The sequence below is a fragment of the Bolinopsis microptera genome, chromosome 6, assembly GCF_026151205.1.
Source record: "Bolinopsis microptera isolate Bmic1 chromosome 6, MBARI_Bmic_1.0, whole genome shotgun sequence".
In the NCBI taxonomy this organism is placed as follows: domain Eukaryota; kingdom Metazoa; phylum Ctenophora; class Tentaculata; order Lobata; family Bolinopsidae; genus Bolinopsis; species Bolinopsis microptera.
The window spans coordinates 20,425,153-20,447,975 of NC_087077.1; the positions used below are offsets into that span (position 1 = coordinate 20,425,153).

At 41.3% G+C, this 22,823-nt stretch overlaps 1 protein-coding gene across 1 annotated transcript; it reads right to left on the bottom strand.

Moving 5' to 3' along the window:
• Positions 1–875: 875 nt before the first annotated feature.
• LOC134817504 (selenoprotein S-like) lies at positions 876–3,183 on the bottom strand. The gene is made up of 4 exons (XM_063826645.1): positions 3,022–3,183; positions 2,304–2,438; positions 2,075–2,181; positions 876–1,040 (listed from the first exon to the last, which is right to left on the bottom strand). The coding sequence occupies exons 1-4, from the start codon at positions 3,134–3,136 to the stop codon at positions 876–878; spliced, it is 522 nt and encodes a 173-aa protein (XP_063682715.1). The 5' UTR covers positions 3,137–3,183.
• Positions 3,184–22,823: the final 19,640 nt, after the last annotated feature.

A 22,823-nucleotide genomic window follows, 5' to 3' on the forward strand; every position in this document is an offset into this window, starting at 1 on the left:
CCCCCCACTATAACGATCACCACTAGCCCCCCCCCCACTATAACTTCCACCACTAGGCCCCCCGCCCCCCCACACTATAACGTACACCACCTCTTAGCCCCCCCCCCCACTATAACTTACCACCACTACCCCCCCCCCCCACTATAACTACCACCACTATCCCCCCCACCAATATAACATATCACCACTACCACCCCCCCCCACTATAACTTATCACCACTATCCCCCCCACACTATAACTTTACCACCTCTACCCCCCCCCCCCCCCCCACTATAACTTACCACCTCTACCCCCCCCACTATAACTTACCACCACTATCTCCCCCCCCCACTAAACTTTATCACACTACAACCCCCCCCCCCACTATAACTTATCACCACTACCCCCCCCCACATAACTTACATAAACTTACCACCTCTAGCCCCCCCCCACTATAACTTACCACCACTAGCCCCCCCCCCCCCCACTATAACTTACCACCACTAGCCCCCCCCCCCCCCCACTATAACTTACCACCACTAGCCCCCCCCCCCACTATAACTTACCACCTCTAGCCCCCCCCCCTCTATAACTTACCAACACTAGCCCCCCCCCCCCACTATAACTTACCACCACTAGCCCCCCCCCCCCACTATAACTTACCACCTCTAGCCCCCCCCCCCCCCACTATAACTTACCACCACTAGTCCCCCCCCACTATAACTTATCACCACTACCCCCCCCCCACTATAACTTATCACCACTAGCCCCCCCCCCCCCACACTATAACTTACCACCTCTAGCCCCCCCCCCCCCCCCCCACTATAACTTACCACCACTAGCCCCCCCCCCCACTATAACTTACCATCACTAGCCCCCCCCCCCCCCCCCCCCACTATAACTTACCACCACTAGTTCCATGACCCATGAGAGGATTAGAACTGTCCAGTTTGAGCGACTTCTTCTTAGCAGGCTCATTACTAAGTTTACTTCTGTACCCCCCTCCTTTCTTGTGTCTCTCCCAATCCTCTATCTTATCCTGCCTCTGTTGCTCTTCTCGCTGAAGGAGTTAGCGCTGTTGTTAACTAGGTAATGAACGAGGCTAAATGTAGTTTATTCAACTTAGTTAACATCGTTAAAAGTAAGCGAGCTTAACTTAGTAAATAGTATAAAAAGTAGTTTATCTAACTTAGTAAATTATTATATAAAGTAAATGTGTTTAACTAAATATACCTCTCTAATCTTCTCAGCCTCAATAGCAGCAGCTGCGTCCACCTCAACTTAGTAAATTATTATATAAAGTAAATGTGTTTAACTAAATATACCTCTCTAATCTTCTCAGCCTCTATAGCAGCAGCTGCGTCCACCTCAACTTAGTAAATTATTATAAAAAGTAAAAGTGTTTAACTAACTTAGTAAATTATTATATAAAGTAAATGTGTTTAACTAAATATACCTCTCTAATCTGCTCAGCCTCTATAGCAGCAGCTGCGTCCACCTCAACTTAGTAAATTAATAAAAAGTAAAAGTGTTTAACTAAATATACCTCTCTAATCTTCTCAGCCTCTATAGCAGCAGCTGCGTCCACCTCAGCTTAGTAAATTATTATAAAAAGTAAATGTGTTTAACTAAATATACCTCTCTAATCTGCTCAGCCTCTATAGCAGCAGCTGCGTCCACCTCAACTTAGTAACTTATTATAAAAAGTAAATGTGTTTAACTAAATATACATCTCTAATCTTCTCAGCCTCTATAGCAGCAGCTACGTCAACCTCAGCTTAGTAAATTAATAAAAAGTAAAAGTGTTTAACTAAATATACCTCTCTAATCTTCTCAGCCTCAATAGCAGCAGCTACGTCTACCTCAGCTTAGTAAATTATTATAAAAAGTAAATGTGTTTAACTAAATATACCTCTCTAATCTTCTCAGCCTCTATAGCAGCAGCTGCGTCCACCTCAACTTAGTAACTTATTATAAAAAGTAAATGTGTTTAACTAAATATACATCTCTAATCTTCTCAGCCTCTATAGCAGCAGCTACGTCTACCTCAGCTTAGTAAATTAATAAAAAGTAAAAGTGTTTAACTAAATATACCTCTCTAATCTTCTCAGCCTCAATAGCAGCAGCTACGTCTACCTCAGCTTGTAGCTTCTCACGAGCTCTCCTCATAGCTTCTAACCTATTCATCTGTTCTTCCGGGCCTGGGCATTAGATCATTATAGTCAGGTTACAATCTAGGATACGAGAATTCGCTCTAATATTCATTATTTTGATGTAACTGAAACTGAAGCACACATTGGACTTTGAGAAGGTGTACACTTACTTAAGTTAGATTGGACACCATCCCTTTTGCTCTGGACCTTCTGTTCGAGGTATTCCACTAGTTTCTGATACACATAATAAGTTACAATAGCTCCAATAAGGATAACGTAACCGTGTGTTTCAAACACCGACCAAACTGAAAAATCAGGTTAGTTACCTGGTTACCTGGTTACCTGGTTACCTGGTTACCTGGTTACCTGGTTACCTGGTTACCTGGTTACCTGGTTACCTGGTTACCTTACAGGTTAGTTACAACTTGTGGAAATCTTTACAGCAGTTTATAATTTAATCAACTTTAATCCTAACTGAGCCTAGAAATAAGAAGTTATGTTTGCAACTCTAAGAGATTACAATAACGATATAATATAGCCGGACTAGTAGCCCCTCTCTAAGAGATTATAATAACGATATAATATAGCCGGACTAGTAGCCCCTCTCTAAGAGATTATAATAACGATATAATATAGCCGGACTAGTAGTGCAACTCTAAGAGATTATAATAACGATATAATATAGCCGGACTAGTAGCCCCTCTCTAAGAGATTATAATAACGATATAATATAGCCGGACTAGTAGTGCAACTCTAAGAGATTATAATAACGATATAATATAGCCGGACTAGTAGCCCCTCTCTAAGAGATTATAATAACGATATAATATAGCCGGACTAGTAGTGCAACTCTAAGAGATTACAATAACGATATAATATAGCCCTCACCGTAAGACACAACAGTGGAGAGTAAGTATGGGTTCTTGTTACTTAGGACTGGGGGGTGTTCCTGGGGGTCGTGGTCTATGATGACGTCATCGTCAGAGAGAACACTCTCAGACATGATCCTAGCAGGATATATAATTAGTAAGAGAGAACACTCTCAGACATGATCCTAGCAGGATATATAATTAGTAAGAGAGAACACTCTCAGACATGATCCTAGCAGGATATATTATTAGTAAGAGAGAACACTCTCAGACATGATCCTAGCAGGATATATAATTAGTAATTATCATAATGTCCCTTATTTATTGCGTTAAAGTGTATATAAACACAAGCTTAATAAGCAAACAATTAGCTACATGATTAGTAGTAGACTGTAAGTAACATGGCTATATATATAATATGGATGTATAGCAGAGATTAGTTGAAGTAATTTAGAGTTTAACCATAAAGTTGATCCAGACAGGATATATCCCCACATGATACCCCCACGTGATGCCCATATAAGGAGTGCAGTGGCCACGTGATGCCCATATAAGGAGATCGGTTTCCTGGTCACGTGACCTGTATACCAAATACAGCTCTCCATTTCTGGCAAATGAGTGGTTAAAGAACTTATTGCTTTCGTGAGTGCAGCTTTACAGCTCGTTTACTCAGCGTGTTTTCAGCTTGTTCTGTAGTAGAACACATGTAGTTTTGGTTTGTAGGAGATGGTTTCTTGAATCAGATATTCGACACTAGTAGTATGTAGTAAAGTTACAACACTTTTCAATATATCAGCTCTATATTCCCACAGCTTGAATGTGATTTTACTGAGTAAGATGTTAAGTTCAAGAAGTTGCCAATGAAACATGTGTTGACATGGCAACGGAGGAAGTATTCCCAGACGACACTCCAGAACTAGAAGAACAGTTCAAACTACAAGATGGAGATGGAATTGTACCGGAATTAAGGAAGCGCGCTTCTTTCGAGCAATTCCAATCATGGCTTCGTGATCTAGGTTTGTACTTTAGTTTTATTATACAATAACAATAGTGTGTACAATGAATAATAAAGAAACGCAGAACTAACATTGCAGCAGTTATTTTACTTAACGTTTTATAAACTTCAGAATCGTATTTCAAGTGTAATCAGGTATATGAGCCTGAGAAAAAGTACTCCATTCTAATGATACATGGGGGACCTTTTCTGAATGAGATAGCAAGAACTAAGAAACTGGCAGAAAGAGGGGAATACCCTATCTACAAGTTAGTACAAATAAACAGAGCTTATAATTAATGTGTGTTGTTAGAGAGGCGAGTATATGTTTTCCATTGAATGAAAAATAACCGTAATTGTATTTTTGAATAAAAATCCTCAAAATGGCCTGAAATATACCTTTCTGAATTCTGAAAGCTGTCATCCCAGAGGCGAAGAGGAACAGATAAAACGAGATGAGGCAAGAAAACTACGAGACAAGCACAGAAAAGGGACAGTAGATGTCTATGAAGACACAAAGAAGATTTTAGTAGACAACTTCGTTCCAAACTCGAATGAAATCGTAGAGAGGATGAAATTCCTAGCAACCGAGCCGAGAATAGGCGAGTCAGATGAAGCCTTCCTTAACAGACTGATTGAGAATTCAATGTTTTGTGGGTACGATAATGGATACAGGTATATTGAGAGCACGTATGTGCACGTGCAATGTGCAGTGTGCACGTACAGTGTGCAGTGTGCACGTGCAATGTGCAGTGTGCACGTGCAATGTGCAGTGTGCACGTGCAATGATTCTTGCAACGACATTATGATCGGTTTTGTTGTCACAATATATTATATTGTGTCGACTGTTTTACATATTGATCGGCTGTATCTTCGGTTGGGATTGTTCAAAACTTGCTTTTAACTTGAATACTATTAGCTTCTTGATCCTTCATGTGACCACGGGTTTTCTAGTTAATATATAAAGTACCTATACTCTTACTGTTGATTGTTCAGTTCAGAAGATGCTATAGTGGAGCAGCAACTAATACGTCATTAATACGTGACCACCAATACGTCATCAATACGTCACTAATACGTCATGTAATCTGTTTCTTCAGTTCAGAAGATGCAATAGTGGAGCAGTTCATGGAGAAATGTATTTGGTGTAACCTAAAAACCCGACTAGCTTTTGAGTCTAAGTTGACGATAAGTAAGATACTAGAAATAGCAGACGATATGAGCAGGAGAATGCCCCCTGGAGAGGACTTGCGGTTTCAGATGCCTGGAGAGAGTGAACTGCAAGCATTTCCCATCACCCACTCACTAGAACGAACGGTAACGTTTATGAAGGAGTAAGGGTTTAGTAACGTTAAGGGAGAGGTGATGAGGCAACAATATATCCTTTATTCTTTTATTAAAAGTTTGTTAGAAAAACTAAATTATATTTCCTAAAATACTCGAAGAACCTGTTAATGTCAAAGCAGGTGATGGTACAGTTAATAACTGTACTGACAAAGCATATTTTCAGAAAGGAAACATATACAAGCCATACAAGCTGCAAGATTTCTATGATAAAAACAGTGTGGAGACTGTCCCTGATCCGGAAGTGCCTTGTTTACATTGTGAGACAAAGGGACATGTTCCCCAGTTCTGTATATTGAAGGAAAAGCACCCAAATAATTTATTAGAGGACTCTGAACCAGAGGACGCTGGACTAGATGACGTCATCTAGTGACGTCATCACCATCATATGACTCTAGATGACTTTGAGAATTTTCAAATCACATTTTTTGGAAATAATTTAGTCAAATACATTTAATTTCATTCTGTACAGAGGTCGGGCATGATATTGTGCCGACACAAAAAGTAAACGACTACAATACATCAATCACAATGTTCAGAGAATGAATATCAAATTCAAAGCTTTGAATTTGGCATAAAATATCATAGAAATTTGATTTAAAAGTACTATACTGATCAGAGTCACAATCCAGGATATTTCTCATTAACATCAGCTCTATTCCCTTAGCTTAAATATGATGTTACTAAGTAAGATGTTAAGTACAAGAAGTTGCCAATGAAACATGTGTTGACATGGCAACGGAGGAAATGGTCCCAGACGAGGCTCCAGTGGAGGAACAACTACAAGATGGAGATGGGATTGTACCGACATTACAGCAGCCACGTGATGCCCATATAAGGACATTACAGCAGCGCGCTTCTTTAGAGCAATTCCAATCATGGCTTCGTGATCTAGGTTTGTACTTTGGTTGTGTTATACAAAAGCAATAGTGTGTACAATAAATGATAGAGAAGATATTTTAACTAACCTTGCAGCAGATTATGCAGTAGTTATGTAACTAAACGTTTTATAAACTTCAGAATCGTATTTGAAGTCTAATCAGATATCTGACCCTAAGAAAAAGTACTCAATTCTAATAACACATGGGGGACCTTTTCTGAATGAGATAGCAAGAACTAAGAAACTGGCAGAGCTGGAGGAAGACGAATACCCTGTCTTTATGTAAGTACAAATAAACACAAAGCTGAGAATGGCAAGCATATATATATGTTTATCTAGTTATGTTCATTGAATGAAAAACGGCAATGATTGTTTTTTTGAATAAAACATTGTACAACCGGATTTAATCTTCTAAATAACCTTGTTCTATCTGAATTCTGAAAGCTGTCATCCCAGAGGCGAAGAGGAACAGATAAAACGAGATGAGGCAAGAAAACTACGAGACAAGCACAGAAAAGGGACAGTAGATGTGTATGAAGAGACAAAGAAGATTTTAGTAGACAACTTCGTTCCAAACTCGAATATGGTGGTAGAAAGAATGAAATTCAGAGCAGTCCAGCCTAAAATGGGCGAGTCCCATGCAGCCTTCCTTAACATACTGAGGGAGCATGCGATATATTGTGGGTACGATAATGGATACAGGTAAGGAAAAAGGAAAAATAGAAATATTATCATTTATATATAATAGAAATGTCTTTAACGAATATCCTAAAATGTCGATAAAGCGTAGTTCATGTATTAAACCCAACAACCAATACGTCATTAATACGTCACTAATACGTCACTAATACGTCATGTAATCTGTTTCTTCAGTGCAGAAGATGCTGTGGTTGAACAGTTCATGGAGAAATGTCCCTGGGGGAACCTAAAAAACCGACTAGCTTTTGAGTCTAAAGTGACGATAAGTAAGATACTAGAAATAGCTGAGGACATGAGAAAGAAAATGCCTGCAAAGGACCTGCGGTTTGACAAGCCTGGAAAGAGTGAACTGTATCAAACATTCCCTAACAAGCACTCACTCGAACCCACGGTAATGTTAAGGGAGTTATTCTGTTATTAAAAGTTTGTTAAAATTATATTTCGTAAAATACCCAGAAAAATTGGACTCAATGTTAAAGCAGCTTAGCAAGTTCATGGCCAGTTAACGGTAACGTTTATGAAGGAGTTAATAACTGTCCTTACAAAACGTATTTTCAGAAAGGAGAAATAAACAAACCATACAAGCTGGAAGATTTGTATGATAGAACGAGTTTGGAGAGTGTCCCTGACCCGGCAGTGCCTTGTTTACACTGTGAGACAAAGGGACACGTTCCCAGGTTCTGCATATTGAAGGACAAGAACCCAAATACTTGACTAGATGACTAGCTAACTTTGAGGACTTTTAGAGCTGATTTTCAAAATTTGCGTACTTTTGTTTTTGTATTTTTTAAAATAATTGAGTTTAATATTTTTTTGTACGGACATGATTTTGTAACGACAAAAAGAGTAAGCAACTATAATACATGTTCCAAGAATGAATATCAAATTTAAAGCTTTGGAGCAAATTTTGGTGAAATTAGCTCCTAATGTCTATAATCATAGCTTATGTACAAAATACAATAGCAGGCCATTCAAAAATCGTCATAAAATATTTATTTAAATTTAATTTATAAGTATCAAAAATCACCAAGTTAACCTGATCACTGATCAAAGTCACAATTCAAAATATTTCTTGTTAACATTGATAATAATAATAACTTATAATAGTCAAATGTACCAAATGTACCTATGTACTAATTTCAACTGCAGAAAAGAACTCTGTATATTAAATATATTAAACTAGAAATTAACTCTGTATTAAACTATGTAAATTTCGGATCATTCAACTATAACTATGATTAATAAAAGTAGTAAATTGCGAAATGCTGCTTCATTTGATGCAAATGATATGTAATCATAAGTAAAGTATGTAATCATAAGTAAACATTCAAAGTTTACACATCACACAACAAATTCTCGAGATCGTCAGAAATAATCTCAACTAAACTGGGACTGCATCTAATGAGTTCCTCTGATAGTGATTCCAGGATATCTAAACTTTGCTGGCTTTCAGCAGATCTAGTATGCTCAATTGCTGGGCCATCAGTTTCTGTTCCAGAATCCTCATGATCGTCAGATTGTGCCAAACGTTCGAACTCTCTAAATATCTCCTCACTAAGTCTAACAAATGTAGCTCTGGCTTCTGGAGTGCAGAATTCATTCACTTCTGGGGTATGGACAAGGTCATTCCGCTGATATAAAATGTTTTTACTGATAATATTTTTGAGCCTTCTATCTAGAGTAGACATTGAGAGTTTTCTGCCGAGCATTGCCTTTTTTGGTCGATCACATGGTGAGAAATACGTGTCGAGACATCTATCAATTCGTTTGGCTACGATCACGACAAGCTCTATGTCACTTAACTTGTCGAATTCATCACTATGATTTTTTATTTCTTCCATGATTTTTTATTTCTTCCATGTAAACAGTCCCACTACCTAAAATTAAATTGTTAGATTGAGTAAAAATTAGATGATGTTAGGTTTAATTTAAATGCTAAAGTTCAATGAAATTGTAACTTAACTCAAATTCCATATTCATAACTAACATTCATACCTAATAAAGTCTAAAGAAAAAGATCAAAAATGAACTCAATTTAATGAAAAGTACAGATAAAGTAATAAAAGTACAAATAAAGTATTAATAAAATATAAACAAATAAAAACTCGTCCCAAAGCTGAAATCCTCAACCTGAACCTTGGTAAACCATTTCTTTTCTAAAGTTAATGGAGAAATTTGAAGTGCTGTACAACTGCCACATCTCGTTAAACTCGTCAAGATAAGCCTCCACAATGTGGGGATGGTTTACTTTCACGATGTTCTCTCTGTTTATACCCATCCCTCCTCTACTGAAATTATAGGACCCAGTCAGCACCCATTTTGAGTCAATCACAACGTACTTGTGATGCATCAGATAGTCTGACTTATCAAATCTGACGACTATTCCATTAGATCTGAGAGCGTGTAACACACCATCCATATCCTGATTGTCAGCAATACATCTGACCTTGACGCCACGCTGGTGGAGCTCTACAAGGATGTCAATCAGCTGCTGAGACGCTATCACAAACATACAGACATCACAACTTGTGGTAGCTGACTTGAGGATACCTTCTAGTCTAGCAAGAGACTGAGGCGTATGCTTGAAGCGACACTTCTTATCAAGACATCCTCTGTGGGTGTTGAGCCTGGGACATTGGAGACCTTCGTCTGGGAAAAATAGAACTTCTGACTGTTCACTTTGTTGAGGTTTTAATGTTGGGTGTGAGAATTTGTATGCAAGATATAAGAGGATTGGATTGGCGACTACAGAAGCCAGAGTTATCCATTTGTATTTGGAATTCATGCTACCTGTAAGAGTTGAAATAATAAATAAGTCTGTGTTATAAGGGAATCACCCTATCATATCAGGTTCCATACCAGCAATCCAGCAATCAGAAAAAGTAAAGTAAAATAAAGTCACTTCATAGGTCTTTGTGGTGAAACACCTTTTAGATTATAGTGTATATTGCAATTGTAAAAACCTCTCCAACGTCAGTATCTATCTGTAATCTATATTTATGAGTAATACTACAAGCCGGAAGATTGATTTCATTACCTAATATTAGATGTCAGAAGGACACAGAAAATGTGAGCTAGTCACATTAATCTTTGAATTATTTTGTATGTTTCTTGTGTTCGAAAATGTTCTCATGTTTTGTACTTGACCCAAATTTTAAATAATTTATTTATAACTTCCTTTGAACAAATATAATGTTGTAATATTATATATATAATAATATTATATATATTAACGACAACCAATCTGCAAGCATGGATACAGATTCAGAGGCAGGCTCTCAAGCAGCAGAGAAAAAGGAGGAAGGGCCACCTTGGTGGAAGGTTAAACAGACGTTTTTTAAATACTACGATATGATACTTTATAATTAGTGTAGAGGTATGAGAATTGATGAGATCATAGTTTTGAAATTTTCTTGTGGTTTACACTAGAAAATGATTTTGAAGCTTCAATAAAAGATGAATTTCAATTTTTTTTCAGCTGAAGCATCATCCACTGGCATACATGCTTTTCTTAGCAAACTGGGTTGAATTCTGCATGTGGTGGGGTTGCATGTGTTCTTCATACTGGAAAATTGGGCCTTTTGAAGGTGTGATGGCACAGGATCAGGATGATTGGTGGGAATCAATGGTACTTTTTGGTCCTTGGTTTTACTGTGCAAAAAAGTACACTTATGAACCTTACTCAGTGTGGGAAGATCCCACCAATATACCAGCATATGTGGATAGATTCACAAGTAAAACAACGTGTTGGCCCACATTAGGTATGAATGTTTCCAGGCAATTTTAACAATGTTCAGAACCCACTCAAGTTTTACTAGATTATTAATTTTCTCCTGTTTAGTAAACTTTTTTGCTTTCAGTGTACAAAAAAGCTGGAGGCTCTCAGAAGAAAAAATTTGAGACTATGGCTGCATTTGGAGGATTTATTCTCATTTGTGCAATATTTACATCATTATTTTGGGTACTTTGGATAGTCTTCGATATGATGTCAGGAATGATAAAAAGTCTCCTTCTACCCATATTCAAAATGATACAATGTTGGTATTTTTCACAATAAAGTTGAACGATGTTTTACAAAGAAAAAACAGCCCATGAGATTTGATATTGGGAACACCTGTACCTCAGTTCCAATTGATCAAGTATAAATTATAATTCAGCTATACAAATTGAATTATTACATTTTAATTGGGTACTATATGAAGCATCCCAGCTCCTTATAATAAAGTTGAGCATTTTTTGGAAATTTCTTATCCCTGGCAATACACCAACATTGCAAACTTTTCAGGTTTCTGTACAGTGATTATGCTGATAGTATTTGAGATTGTAACAGACCCTAAAGCACAAAAGCTGTGGGGCTACTATGCTGGGGTTGGATTACTTGGTTATACAGTGGGTACCATTCAATCAATACTCACTGAACAAATATTTAAATCATGAAAAGTATCAAGTTAAGTTTTTACTTCTCAATGATCATGTTCACCCTCTTAATAATTCAGGTTATTGTCATTGCACTACATTGGATGCTCGCATGTTGTTCTGAAAAAATAGAGTGGATGCTGTGTACATGCTGTCCTTGCTGCATTTGCTGCCCAAAACCAGAAGATGTTAAATGATAGTGCAAATTGAAAAGGCATATCGTAATGATATTAAGACATTAAATGTATCTTAAGAGACATTCATGCTGCACATAATTCTGGGGATAGGAATTCTTGTTACTTACTTATAAACTTACTCGTTCTATGAACCAATACCTACACCATCTCTACAAATTTCAAAGAGTTTGTAAGAAAAATTTTGAAAACTGGCCACGGGCCTAAATATTACATATCAATCAATTACAATTCATTAAAATTACCAATATTAAAAACTAGCCAAAGGGCTCAATATTTAAATCTAAATCTTCAATATTGTCTGGTTTATATCGCAACCTGGGCCCTCTGTCCCCCCTTATCGAAATAACTGCTGTCTTTAATACCTCAAAGCGCAAGCGCTTTCTAAGATATGTAACTGAGTCTGAATATCGCTGACCCGTTGGAGATTCCATCTTTTGTGCAAGCTTTTTAATCAAGCGTTGCGCTTTGACTCCCATGCCTCCTGTTGTGGAGAAAACTAAAGGTGTAAAGGAAGATTTTTTCACTTCTAGGACCCTTGCATTATATGCTCTTTTCTTCTCATTCTCGTGAGCCAAATACATCATAGGAATTGGTTTAGCTGCGTTGGTTGGAGCATTGATCGAAAAATGCTCTTTCCAACGCATTCCAAACTGATCTTGCTCATATATCTAGTCGAGCTTGATCTCCAGTTACTGTACCTTGTGGTAACTGCATGCCGCTGACTGGAAGAAGAGGGGGCTCTGTCTGAACGTCTTTGCATTTGACTGTCCGCATGATATTAGCTTTTGTATCTCGAAGTGAGTTATGCCTCAAGGTCACATAACCCCCAAATTTGTAAGAAAAATTTGCATTTTAATAATTTTCTAGATTCATAATTAGATTTTTGAGATATATATTATGTTTTAGCTTGACAGGGGTGACACGATTATTGGGAACAGCTCAAGAAAAATCTGCTTTTACCATGGCTATTGCCTGAGTAGTTCCTGTTTATTTGTTACCTTTGAAATACGTTTTGCTTTACCAATGCCTATGAATGACAACTATTATCATTTAGTACAATGAGATCAAAACATAAAGTAGAAGCTTAAGTGTGTCAACAGGTGCAGCAAATGTTTCAAAATGCCTGCAACGCGAACGTGAAAAATTTGTTTAACTAAGTGTATCAAGTGCGTACTTCTCGTAAAGGAAAAACTTAGATGAAAACGATACAAATATGTCTCTTTACAAGAAGTAGTAATGAGTAGAAGCAAACATGCACAACTTCAACCTGGCTAATGAGCTTGCCTTAAGTTTTGGTCCTGAGAACGGTATAGTAAGGGTTCAGGTATCATTTTTTTAAATCCTGCAGCCGGGTATTGAACACACTATGGTGTCGCAAATCTTAATGAACATAAACTGTTCTCGATTTTCCACTGCGCCTTCAAAAGGACAGTTACATGCCTTGGAATAACCGGTAACTTCTTCAACTGCCTAAGTGATATGTACAAAAACTCTATTGCCCATATAAAAATCTCCAAACTCTTGTCACCTAAAATTGATATTGGCAAAGGAACGGAGCCAGACCTTTTTAAAATTTACATTAATGACTTTTCATCTCTCCTGAAATCTGTTGGTGACTATCCAGTTCTTGCTGACGTTCTGATATCACATCTGCTGTGGGCTGACGATCTTGTCGTTCTTGCTCTAACTCCCAAGGCCTTGCAAGTCAATATCAACATTCTATTTGATTTCTGTAACTCCATGGGCCTTGAAGTAAATACTAAGAAAACCAAGATTGTAATATTCAGCCCTCCCAAACGAAAGCAGTCCTATGAAACATTCACATTGAGAGGTCAGCCCATCCAGCACACCGATAAATACTGCTATCTTGGCATAATATTCCACAGAAATGGATCGTTTACAGCAGCAAATACTGAGCTGAGGGCCAAGGCTCTCCGTGCTCTCTATGGCCTCAAAGGCAAAATAGTTAAGGATGCCCTCTCTCACCGTGCCCTTAATATTCTATTTGACTCCTTAATAAAACCGATCCTGCTTTATGGCTGTCAAGTCTTATGCCCTCACTCAAAAACCATGAAATACCTTTCAAAAATAGATGACAAAGCCAACCCCCAGCATACCTTGAAGTACATTGCACAAGACCACTATGAAAAATTCCACCTAAAGTTTATCAAGTGGTCTTTGTCTGTCCATTCAAAAGCATCAAATATAGGTTGCTGGGGCGAAAGCGGTCGCCACCCCCTATTCTTTGAAGTAAAACAAAAATTTTTTTTCCCTCAAAATCTAAGCTTTCCACCCAAATCAGTCATAACATGAGGGAAGAATTCGTGAATACCTGGAAAGCTGCCAAGGCCTCCTCGCCAAAACTAGAATTCTATAACTTAGTTAAACATGATTTCGAACCAGAGGCATATCTACGAATTATCAAAATACCTGATGTTCGAAAAAGTCTGACAAGGTTTCGTATCAGCTGCCACAACCTCTACATCGAAAGGGGCAGATACGAAACCCCCCTTGTACCAAGAGAAGAACGTTGGTGCACCTACTGCTTTTTCAGCAAAGGGCTCAAGCCTATTGAGGACGAAAGTCACGTATTGATTGACTGTTTGCTCTACTCCTCAGTTAGGGAAAAATTCAATTTCCATCCCCAAAACATTACTGACCTAGTCGGTTTGCTCTCTAACAAAACTCTAGATCCTACCACACTCACTGCCACAGCATGAAGAGCAATCCATTCAATTCTCTCTGTGAACGAAAATTATACAGCCTATTATAAGGGGGGGGGGGGTGACATGTCTCCAATGTCTCCAATGTCTTTTGTCTTTTTTGAAAAGATAGGGTGCAGAGACATGTCCTGGAGACATTGGAGACATTGGAGACACAGCTTTTGGAGACATTGGAGACATTGGAGACATTGGGGACATTGGAGACATTGGAGACAAAGCTTTTGGAGACATTGGAGACATTGGAGACATTGGAGACACTGGAGACGTAGATGTATGATTGGAGAAGGAGGAGGATCTAGGAGGAGGATGACCCAGGAGGAGGACTCAGGAGGAGAAGGAGGAGGATGAGGACTCAGGAGGAGGACTCAGGAAGAGGACTGAGGAGGACTGAGAAGGAGGAGGACTGAGGAGTACTGAGGAGGATGGCTGAGGAGGATGGCTGTGGAGGATGGCTGAGGAGGATGACTGAGGAGGATGACTGAGGAGGAGGACCTAGGAGGGGGAGGACCCAGGAGGAGGAGGACTCAGGAGGAGGAGGACTCAGTAGGAGGACTCAGGAAGAGGACTGAGGAGGACAGAGAAGGAGGAGGACTGAGGAGTACTAAGGAGGATGGCTAAGGAGGATGACTGAGGAGGATGACTGAGAGGTAGGAGGAGGAGAACAATGACTGAGGAGAAGGAGAAGGAGGAGGACCTAGGAGGATGAGGACCCAGGAGGAGGACTCAGGAGGAAGAGGAGGAGGAGGATTCAGGAGGACTGAAAAGGAAGAGGACTGAGGAGAACTGAGGAGGAGGAGGACTGAATAGGAGGAGGAGGAGGGGGACTGGGGGAGGACTGAGGATGAAGAAGACTGACGAGAAGGATGAGGAGGAGGACTGAGGACTGAGGAGGATGAAGAGGAGGAAGACCCAGGAGGAGGAGGGATGAGGACTGAGGAGGAGGAGTAGGACTGAGGAGGAGAAGGAGGGGGACCTAGGAGGAGGAGGACCCAGAAGGAGGACTCAGGAGGAGGAGGAGGAGGAGAACTCAGGAAAAGGACTGAGGAGGACTGAGAAGGAGGAGGACTCAGGAGTACTGAAGAGGATGACTGAGGAGGAGGAGGAGGAGGAGAAGGACTGAGGAGGAGAAGGAGAAGGTGGAGGAACTAAGAGGAGGATGAACCAGGAGGAGGACTCAGGAGGAGGACTCAGGAGGAAGAGGAGGAGGACTTAGGAGGAATGAGAAGGAGGAGGACTGAGGAGAACTGAGGAGGACTGAATAGGAGGAGGAGGAGGGGGACTGGGGAGGACTGAGGAGGAGGACTGACGAGAAGGATGAGGAGGAGGACTGAGGACTGAGGACTGAGGAGGAAGAGGAGGATGAAGAGGAGGAAGAGGACCAAGGAGGAGGAGGACTGAAGAGGACAATGAGGATGAGGACTGAGGAGGAGGAGGAGGACTGAGGAGGATGGCTGAGGAGGATGACTGAGAGGGAGGAGGAGGAGGACTGAGGAGGAGGAGGAGAAGGACTGAGGAGGAGAAGGAGGAGGACCTAGGAGGAGGAGGACCCAGGAGGAGGACTCAGGAGGAGGACTCAGGAGGAGGACTCAGGAAAACTGAGGAGGAGGAGGAGGAGTGAATAGGAGGAGGGGGAGGACCTAGGAGGAGGAGGACCCAGAAAAAGGACTGAGGAGGAGGAGGAGGAGGAGAACTCAGGAAGAGTACTGAGGAGGACTGAGAAGGAGGAGGACTGAGAAAGAGGAGGACTGAGGAGTACTGAAGAGGATGACTGAGGAGGAGGAGGAGGAGAAGGACTGAGGAGGAGAAGGAGAAGGTGGAGGAACTAGGAGGAGGATGAACCAGGAGGAGGACTCAGGAGGAAGAGGGGGAGGACTCAGGAGGAGGACTTAGGAGGATTGAGAAGGAGGAGGACTGAGGAGAACTGAGGAGGAGGAGGAGGAGGACTGAATAGGAGGAGGAGGAGGGGGACTGGGGAGGACTGAGGAGGAAGAGGACTGACAAGAAGGATGAGGAGGAGGACTGAGGACTGAGGAGGAAGAGGAGGAGGATGAAGAGGAGGAAAAGGACCCAAGAGGAGGAGGACTGAAGAGGAGGATGAGGATGAGGACTGAGGAGGAGGAGGACTGAGGAGGACTGAGGAGGATGGCTGAGGAGGATGACTGAGAGGGAGGAGGAGGACTGAGGAGGAGGAGGAGGAGGAGAAGGACTAAGGAGGAGAAGGAGGAGGACCTAGGAGGAGGAGGACTCAGGAGGAGGACTCAGGAGGAGGAGGAGGACTCAGGAGGAAGACTCAGGAAAACTGAGGAGGAGGAGGAGTGAATGGGAGGAGGAGGGGGACTGGGGAGGACTGAGGAGGAGGAGGACTAAGGAGAAGGATGAGGAGGAGGACTGAGGAGGACGATGAGAACTGAGGAGGAGGACTGAGGAGTACTGATGAGGATGGCTGAGGAGGACGGCTGAGGAGGATGGCTGAGGAGGATGACTGAGGAGGATGACTGAGAGGGAGGAGGAGGAGGAGGAGAAGGACTGAGGAGGAGGAGGAGGAGAAGGAGGAAGACGTAGGAGGAGGAGGACTCAGGAAGAGGAGGAGGACTCAGGAGGAGGACTCAGGAAGAGGACTCAGGAGGAGGACTGAGAAGGAGGAGGACTGAGGAGGACTGAGGAGAACTGAGAAGGAGGAGGATGAGGACTGAATAGGAGGAGGAGGGGGACTGGGGGATCGGGAGGACTGAGGAGGAGGAGGAAGACTGACGAGAAGGATGAGGAGGAGGACTGAGGAGGAGGACTGATGATTGAGGAGGAAGAGGAGGAGGATGAAGAGGAGTAGGAGGACTCAGGAGGAGGAGGACCCAGGAGGAGGAGGACCCAGGAGGAGGACCCAGGTCCCAGGAGGAGGACTCAGGAGGAGGAGGAGAACGACTGAGGAGGACTCAGGAGGAGGAGGAGGAGGAGGAGGAGGAGGAGGAGGAGGAGGAGGAGGAGGAGGAGGAGGAGGAGGAGGAGGAGGAGGAGGAGGAGGAGGAAGAGGAGGAGGAGGAAGAGGAGTCTCCAATGTCTCCAATGTCTCCAATGTCTCCAAAAGCTGTGTCTCTAATGTCCCCAATGTCCCAAATGTCCCCAATGTCTCCAATGTCTCCAAAAGCTGTGTCTCCAATGTCTCCAATGTCTCCAATGTCTCCAATGTCTTTGTCTTTTTCGAAAAGATAAGGTGCGGGAGACATTGGAGACATGTCACCCCCCCCCCCCTATAAGAGCCCAGATTTCCACTCAAATACTGGCAAGTGCATAATGCTATAGGACCTTAAAATAAGATTGTTAACCATACAAACCTCATAAAATTATTCAAACAATATACACATAATATAGCAATGACCCTATATAAAAACAAACCTTTAAGAATATAAAAAATTCCCTAAACACTCAAAAATTACCCTTGGCCTTGTGGCTCCAAGTTAAGATCTAGACTGTTTATATCAACAATGTTTTTTCTCGCACCTCTGTCTCCACGGAGAGAAATCACTGTTGTTCTTAGGATTTCAAAGCGAAGGCGCTTTCTGATGTAACCTACAGCATCCGAGTACCTCTGGCCAGTGTGGTACTCCATCTTACTGGCCAGCTTTTTTACCAGTCTTTCAGCCTCACTACCCATTCCACCAGAAGTCGAGAACACTAAAGGTGTGAAGCTTCCTTTCTCCACTTCAAGAACCCTTGCGTTGTAACATCGCTTTTTCTCATTTTCATGGGACTGGTACATTGCTGGGATCGATTTGCTTGCATTGGAGGGGGCTGGGGCATGAAATACCCTTACATCAAAATATGCCCTCTCTGAAGCATTCCAAATCGATCTTGCAGAAATGTCCAGCCTAGCTTGGTCTCCAAGTACTGTTCCCTTAGGCAACTTCAGACCATCAACTGGAAGAAGAACTGGCTCAGTCTGCACATCCTTGCATTTCACAGTTCTCATTAGTTCAGCAAAGGTGTCTCTCAGCGAGTTGTGCCGCAGTGACACATATCCACCGAGTTTGCAGATGAGCGCATGGTTTGCTGAGTACTTTTGGCCACACGTACATGTCTTAGGGCTGTCCTTTAAGTTTAGGTTATATCTGAGTGCTATTGCGTCTGAGAACTGTTGTTTGTTCATCAGATATCCATACTCTTTTAAAGGTAGTGCTGTTAACCAAGCACTTGCCCCTTTCTCAGCAGCTAGTTGGAACATCAACTTTGCCAGTGGTGTTGACTCGAGCTCCTGGCGTATTTCCGCTTGTTTTTGTCGATAGAAGAGATTTCGTTCAGTTGTTATCTCAGTTTTCACTCCTTTGCTTACTCTCCAGTCCTCTGTGTAGTTGTCTACTTGCTTGAGAATAGCTTCTTTAAGGGGTTTTGTGGCTCTACATGAGAATTTGTACTCTCGGTCTGCCATGTCCATCATAACTGGTATACCCAATCCTCCATATCTTGGTGGTAGAGCCATTATGTTCCTTAGTTCATCAGTGCAGCTAAACAGCCTGTTGATGATAGCTGGGATAAACTCATCGCGTGTTACTTGTTCCAGAGGAGTGAGCCTATCTGCAACTCCTGGGGTAGTTCTGCACACATAGTTCCATCTTTTACTAAGCCCATACATGTATGCACTGTATGCTATTTGAGGTTCTCTTGATGCTATATCACTTAATTGTTTAAGATCACGACACCATTCTTGAACTTTTTCCTCGATGAAAGCCCCTTTTCCTTCATCAGTTCCGATAAAGCTGCCCAGATATCGTCGACCAATACTTGTCACATTGACATCTGGGAACAAGTTTCTTGCCTTCTCTTCGTGCTCAGGCTTGACTATCACCCATGTCTTGGAAGATTTAGGGTTGTAACCAAAAAGTGGTCCTTTAATGCAGAGGTTATCCCACCATTTCCTCATTTCTTCCAGTTTTCCCCCAGCAGCAGAGTCATCAGCATACCAGATCTGAGTCACTTTTCTCTCAATGTTTCCTGCATCAATCAATGGTATTGTACCACATGCATAAAATCCCATAGCAGGTGGATCACCTTGTGTTGTCCCTTCTTCACTAAAAAGATGTTCATCTTCTCCTGCAATAAACAGTCTAGCAGGCATTCTGTAGGTGTTCATAATGTAGGTAGCAACTTCTGGACATACAATATACATGTTGTTAAGAGCTGCCTCTCGGTTCAGCAAGTTGAATGCATTCTCTGCATCCACTAAGATGATGGCTTCAGTTTCAGGATCTTCAAAGCAGTCCCTCGCAGCATGAACAGCTGCTTCCACTCCTCCCTGAAGACCAGCACACACTTGAATAGGAGCAGTGGCACCAACCAGATCCTTCTGTAGGAGGGTCATCACTGTCTTCCCTATTATCCTTCGTAAGACTTCACCAATGCCAACAGGCCTGACGCCAGGCTTTTTATCCAGGGGAACAAGTCGACATGCTGTCAATGAGGTCAACATCGTTGGATCCAGATTCCTGACACATAGTTTCCTTGCTATCCCTGCTATAGCATTGCATAGATCCTCACACTTCTTACCAAACTGTTTAGAACACAGTAGTCTCTTCCACGCATCCGCATCCATTCCTGAAGGCCCTGCAGCACCCTGTACTCTCTTTGCTGCTTGTCTTATCGATTCCCCGTCAATACTGTCAAAGATAACCGGCTCTACTCTCCTCACTGGTCCACTCAGACAGCTTCCCTTTGATGCAGGTGATGCCTTGGGATGCTTCTCTTTCAGTACTTTTATCACATCTGGAGTGGGTTCAAGAATCCCGGTGGCATTTTCGCCAATCCACCTCATTGCTGCACTGACTTTACCTTTCATCATAAGTCGAGTGAAGACTCTCTCAACATGGCCATGTTCATGTTTCCCCTTTCCCATTCTTCTCTGAATCTCCTGTCCTTCTCGCAGCAACTCTTCTAACTTACCTGCCTGTCACAAAACAAGCCTTCTCTTCAACACTTCAGTGTGTTCCTTTGCTTTGGATCTCTTTGAGGGTTTCTGCAACAGTAGTGATGGCATTATCATCAAAAGGGTCATGGTCACTGATTCCATAGTACTGCCTGCTGAAAAATTGTTGGCCACTTTAGTCATTTCCTCAATGAATGCTTTTCCTGCAGCCCCTGAGGGAAGCAGAAATATGTTTCTTCTCCATTTGACTACAACACCATATATTCCCTCACATTGTGTTAGAACTTCCCAACTATTCCATGATCCTAATTTCAATTGAGATGGATCCCTTACATTTTCATAACCTGGGAAACAGCACTCCTTTCCCTCTTCTTCCACAATATGAGGGTCCTTTGATATTGGAGTAGATGGTTGTACACTTTCTTCGACCTGTCTCCTCAACTTTCGGATAGCTTCAGTTATGGGGTTTTCGTCTTCGTCTTCGTTGCTCTTCTCCTCCTTGCCACATCTTTGACATGACCACTCAGAATCCTCATTTTCAGCTAGGTCTTTAAACTGCAACTCCGACAGTCCACTACATGCCGCATGGAACCATCGTCCACATTTTCCTTCACATTGAATACAATCACATATTACCTCCTTTGAACAAAATCCACAGATATCAGCTTTCCAGTTTGCTTTCCTACTTTGGACCTAGTGTCCATTTTTCTTGTGTCAGGCATTCCAACCCAAAAATGGGAACCACTACTGTTGCCGAGTCGGTTACCAGCAGACACTGAAGCTTACCGCTGTCAGCCCCTACTGGATACGAGTCTCCTTAACAGTAGTGGACCCAAATTTGGGATCTGATGGAGTAGTCTCAACACCAGAGGATTTTACAGCTCAAGCAAAAAAAAACGCTACGTGAAGACTACGTGAAGACTACAGAAGATCTCATTCCAATTAAGAGCTGTTGCAGTGTACATATTACTGGACATAAAAGAATAAGAATAAAATGAACCATACAAACTCGATTTATCTATTTTTCTAAAACTAGCATTATATAACGTTTCTAAATTATCCCTACACACTTGTAAATAATTAGAATTGTGTAACTTAAATTATTTCAGAATTACAACTATTGTGTACACAATAAAGTAATTATCACTTTTGTATCCTTGTATCCTTGTATCCATGGAGTTCACGTGGGAGGATCAGGTTCGTAGAACGGTAGTTGAACTAACGATAAAAATGGGGCTAGGTGGCCTAAGAAAAACTAGAATTTTGAAAGAAACACTAAATTTTTATTTACCACAAAACAATCAATACAAGGTTACAAGGGTACAACTTGTACTACAAGGATACAAGGATACAAAAGTGATAATTACTTTATTGAGTATATTATGTTATATTCATTGAATTATTATTGATTTAATTTAGGAATTGTATTTAATTGACGATGTCAATTCATGGCAGCTCGGCACGGCACAGTAGCGCATCTCGCCGATCTGTCGCTGTGAGAAGCCTTATTAAGTGCGCGGCGCGGCACAGTAACGCATCGCGCTACAAGGCAAACTTTGTTTTCCTTAATCCCTATAGTCGACGCTTTTTAAGCTTTTCTATGTAAAGAGAAGCTTGACGAAAGATACTTTTAAAAATTACTTCGAAGTAACGCGTGTCGCTTTCTCCTCAAAATATTGTGGCCAGATGTCAGTGCTACGAAGTAGCGCGCGCCGGTTCAGTTTATTATAAATTGACAAAGAGAAGCGAGCAAGAAATTAAAAATTTATTTTAATGCATGTTAGGAAGAAGTTTCATGAAAAGAGCGCCATACATGAAGACTGGCATGCCAGGGAACACGCCAGGTAAAAGCACTGACACATCGATGGCCGACTATTTAACAAACTTAACCGAGTGAGTGTGTTACTAGAGATGATTGCAGTTTCATGAGATAATGCAAAATTTGCATTGTCCCTTGTCCCAAATTTTGCTTTTGGGGAGCTAACGTTAATTTTATAAAACGAAATTTTGCTCAAAATTTAAGATTGATATTCATTTTACTTTCGGGGATAAACATAAACCAATAGGGTTTCCTAGGATAAATCTACAATTGAAACCTGCGACTAACTTCCTTACACAGTCACATCACGTGATCGAGACAGTTTTTCGCTTGGGGAGCATTTGAAACCTATGTCATGGGGGTGATTCGGAATCAGCGTCCGAAAATAACATCAACTGTCGGGGCCCTTTTAAAAAAATCTCAAAGATCGACTGTAGAGTGATTTAGCATGCTCGCAGAAATACATCGATACAATATTAATTACTAGATTAGATTGGATTAGATGACGACTTCAACATCATCACTAGTTTTTAAAATTCCTCCTAGTTTCTTTATTATCAGAACTGTGAACATTTCACACCCTTTGTAACGAAGAAAACTTTGTCATTAAGAAAACTAATTTCAACATACTACCAAATTCTGTATAGACAATAATGTTAGGAGCCATCTCAGTGTAAACCATTTGAACACTGACCGTTTGGGCGAAAGTAAAATCCCATCCGAATTTCCCAGACTCTATCCAATAGTACTCGTCATTTCTAGAAAATGTAACCCGGTCAAATTTAGTTAGTCACTAAATGTGGCTAAACTATCTCTAGTTACAATTGGTTTTAATTTC

Excerpts from the sequence above, each read along its gene's own strand:
- LOC134817504 (XM_063826645.1), bottom strand. The coding sequence starts at position 3,136 with ATGTCTGAGAGTGTTCTCTCTGACGATGACGTCATCATAGACCACGAC. Across the intron at positions 2,182-2,303 it reads TGGTGTCCAATCTAACTTAA|GCCCGGAAGAACAGATGAAT; the intron begins GTAAGTGTACAC and ends TCTAATGCCCAG. Across the intron at positions 1,041-2,074 it reads AGGCTGAGAAGATTAGAGAG|CGAGAAGAGCAACAGAGGCA; the intron begins GTATATTTAGTT and ends TAACTCCTTCAG.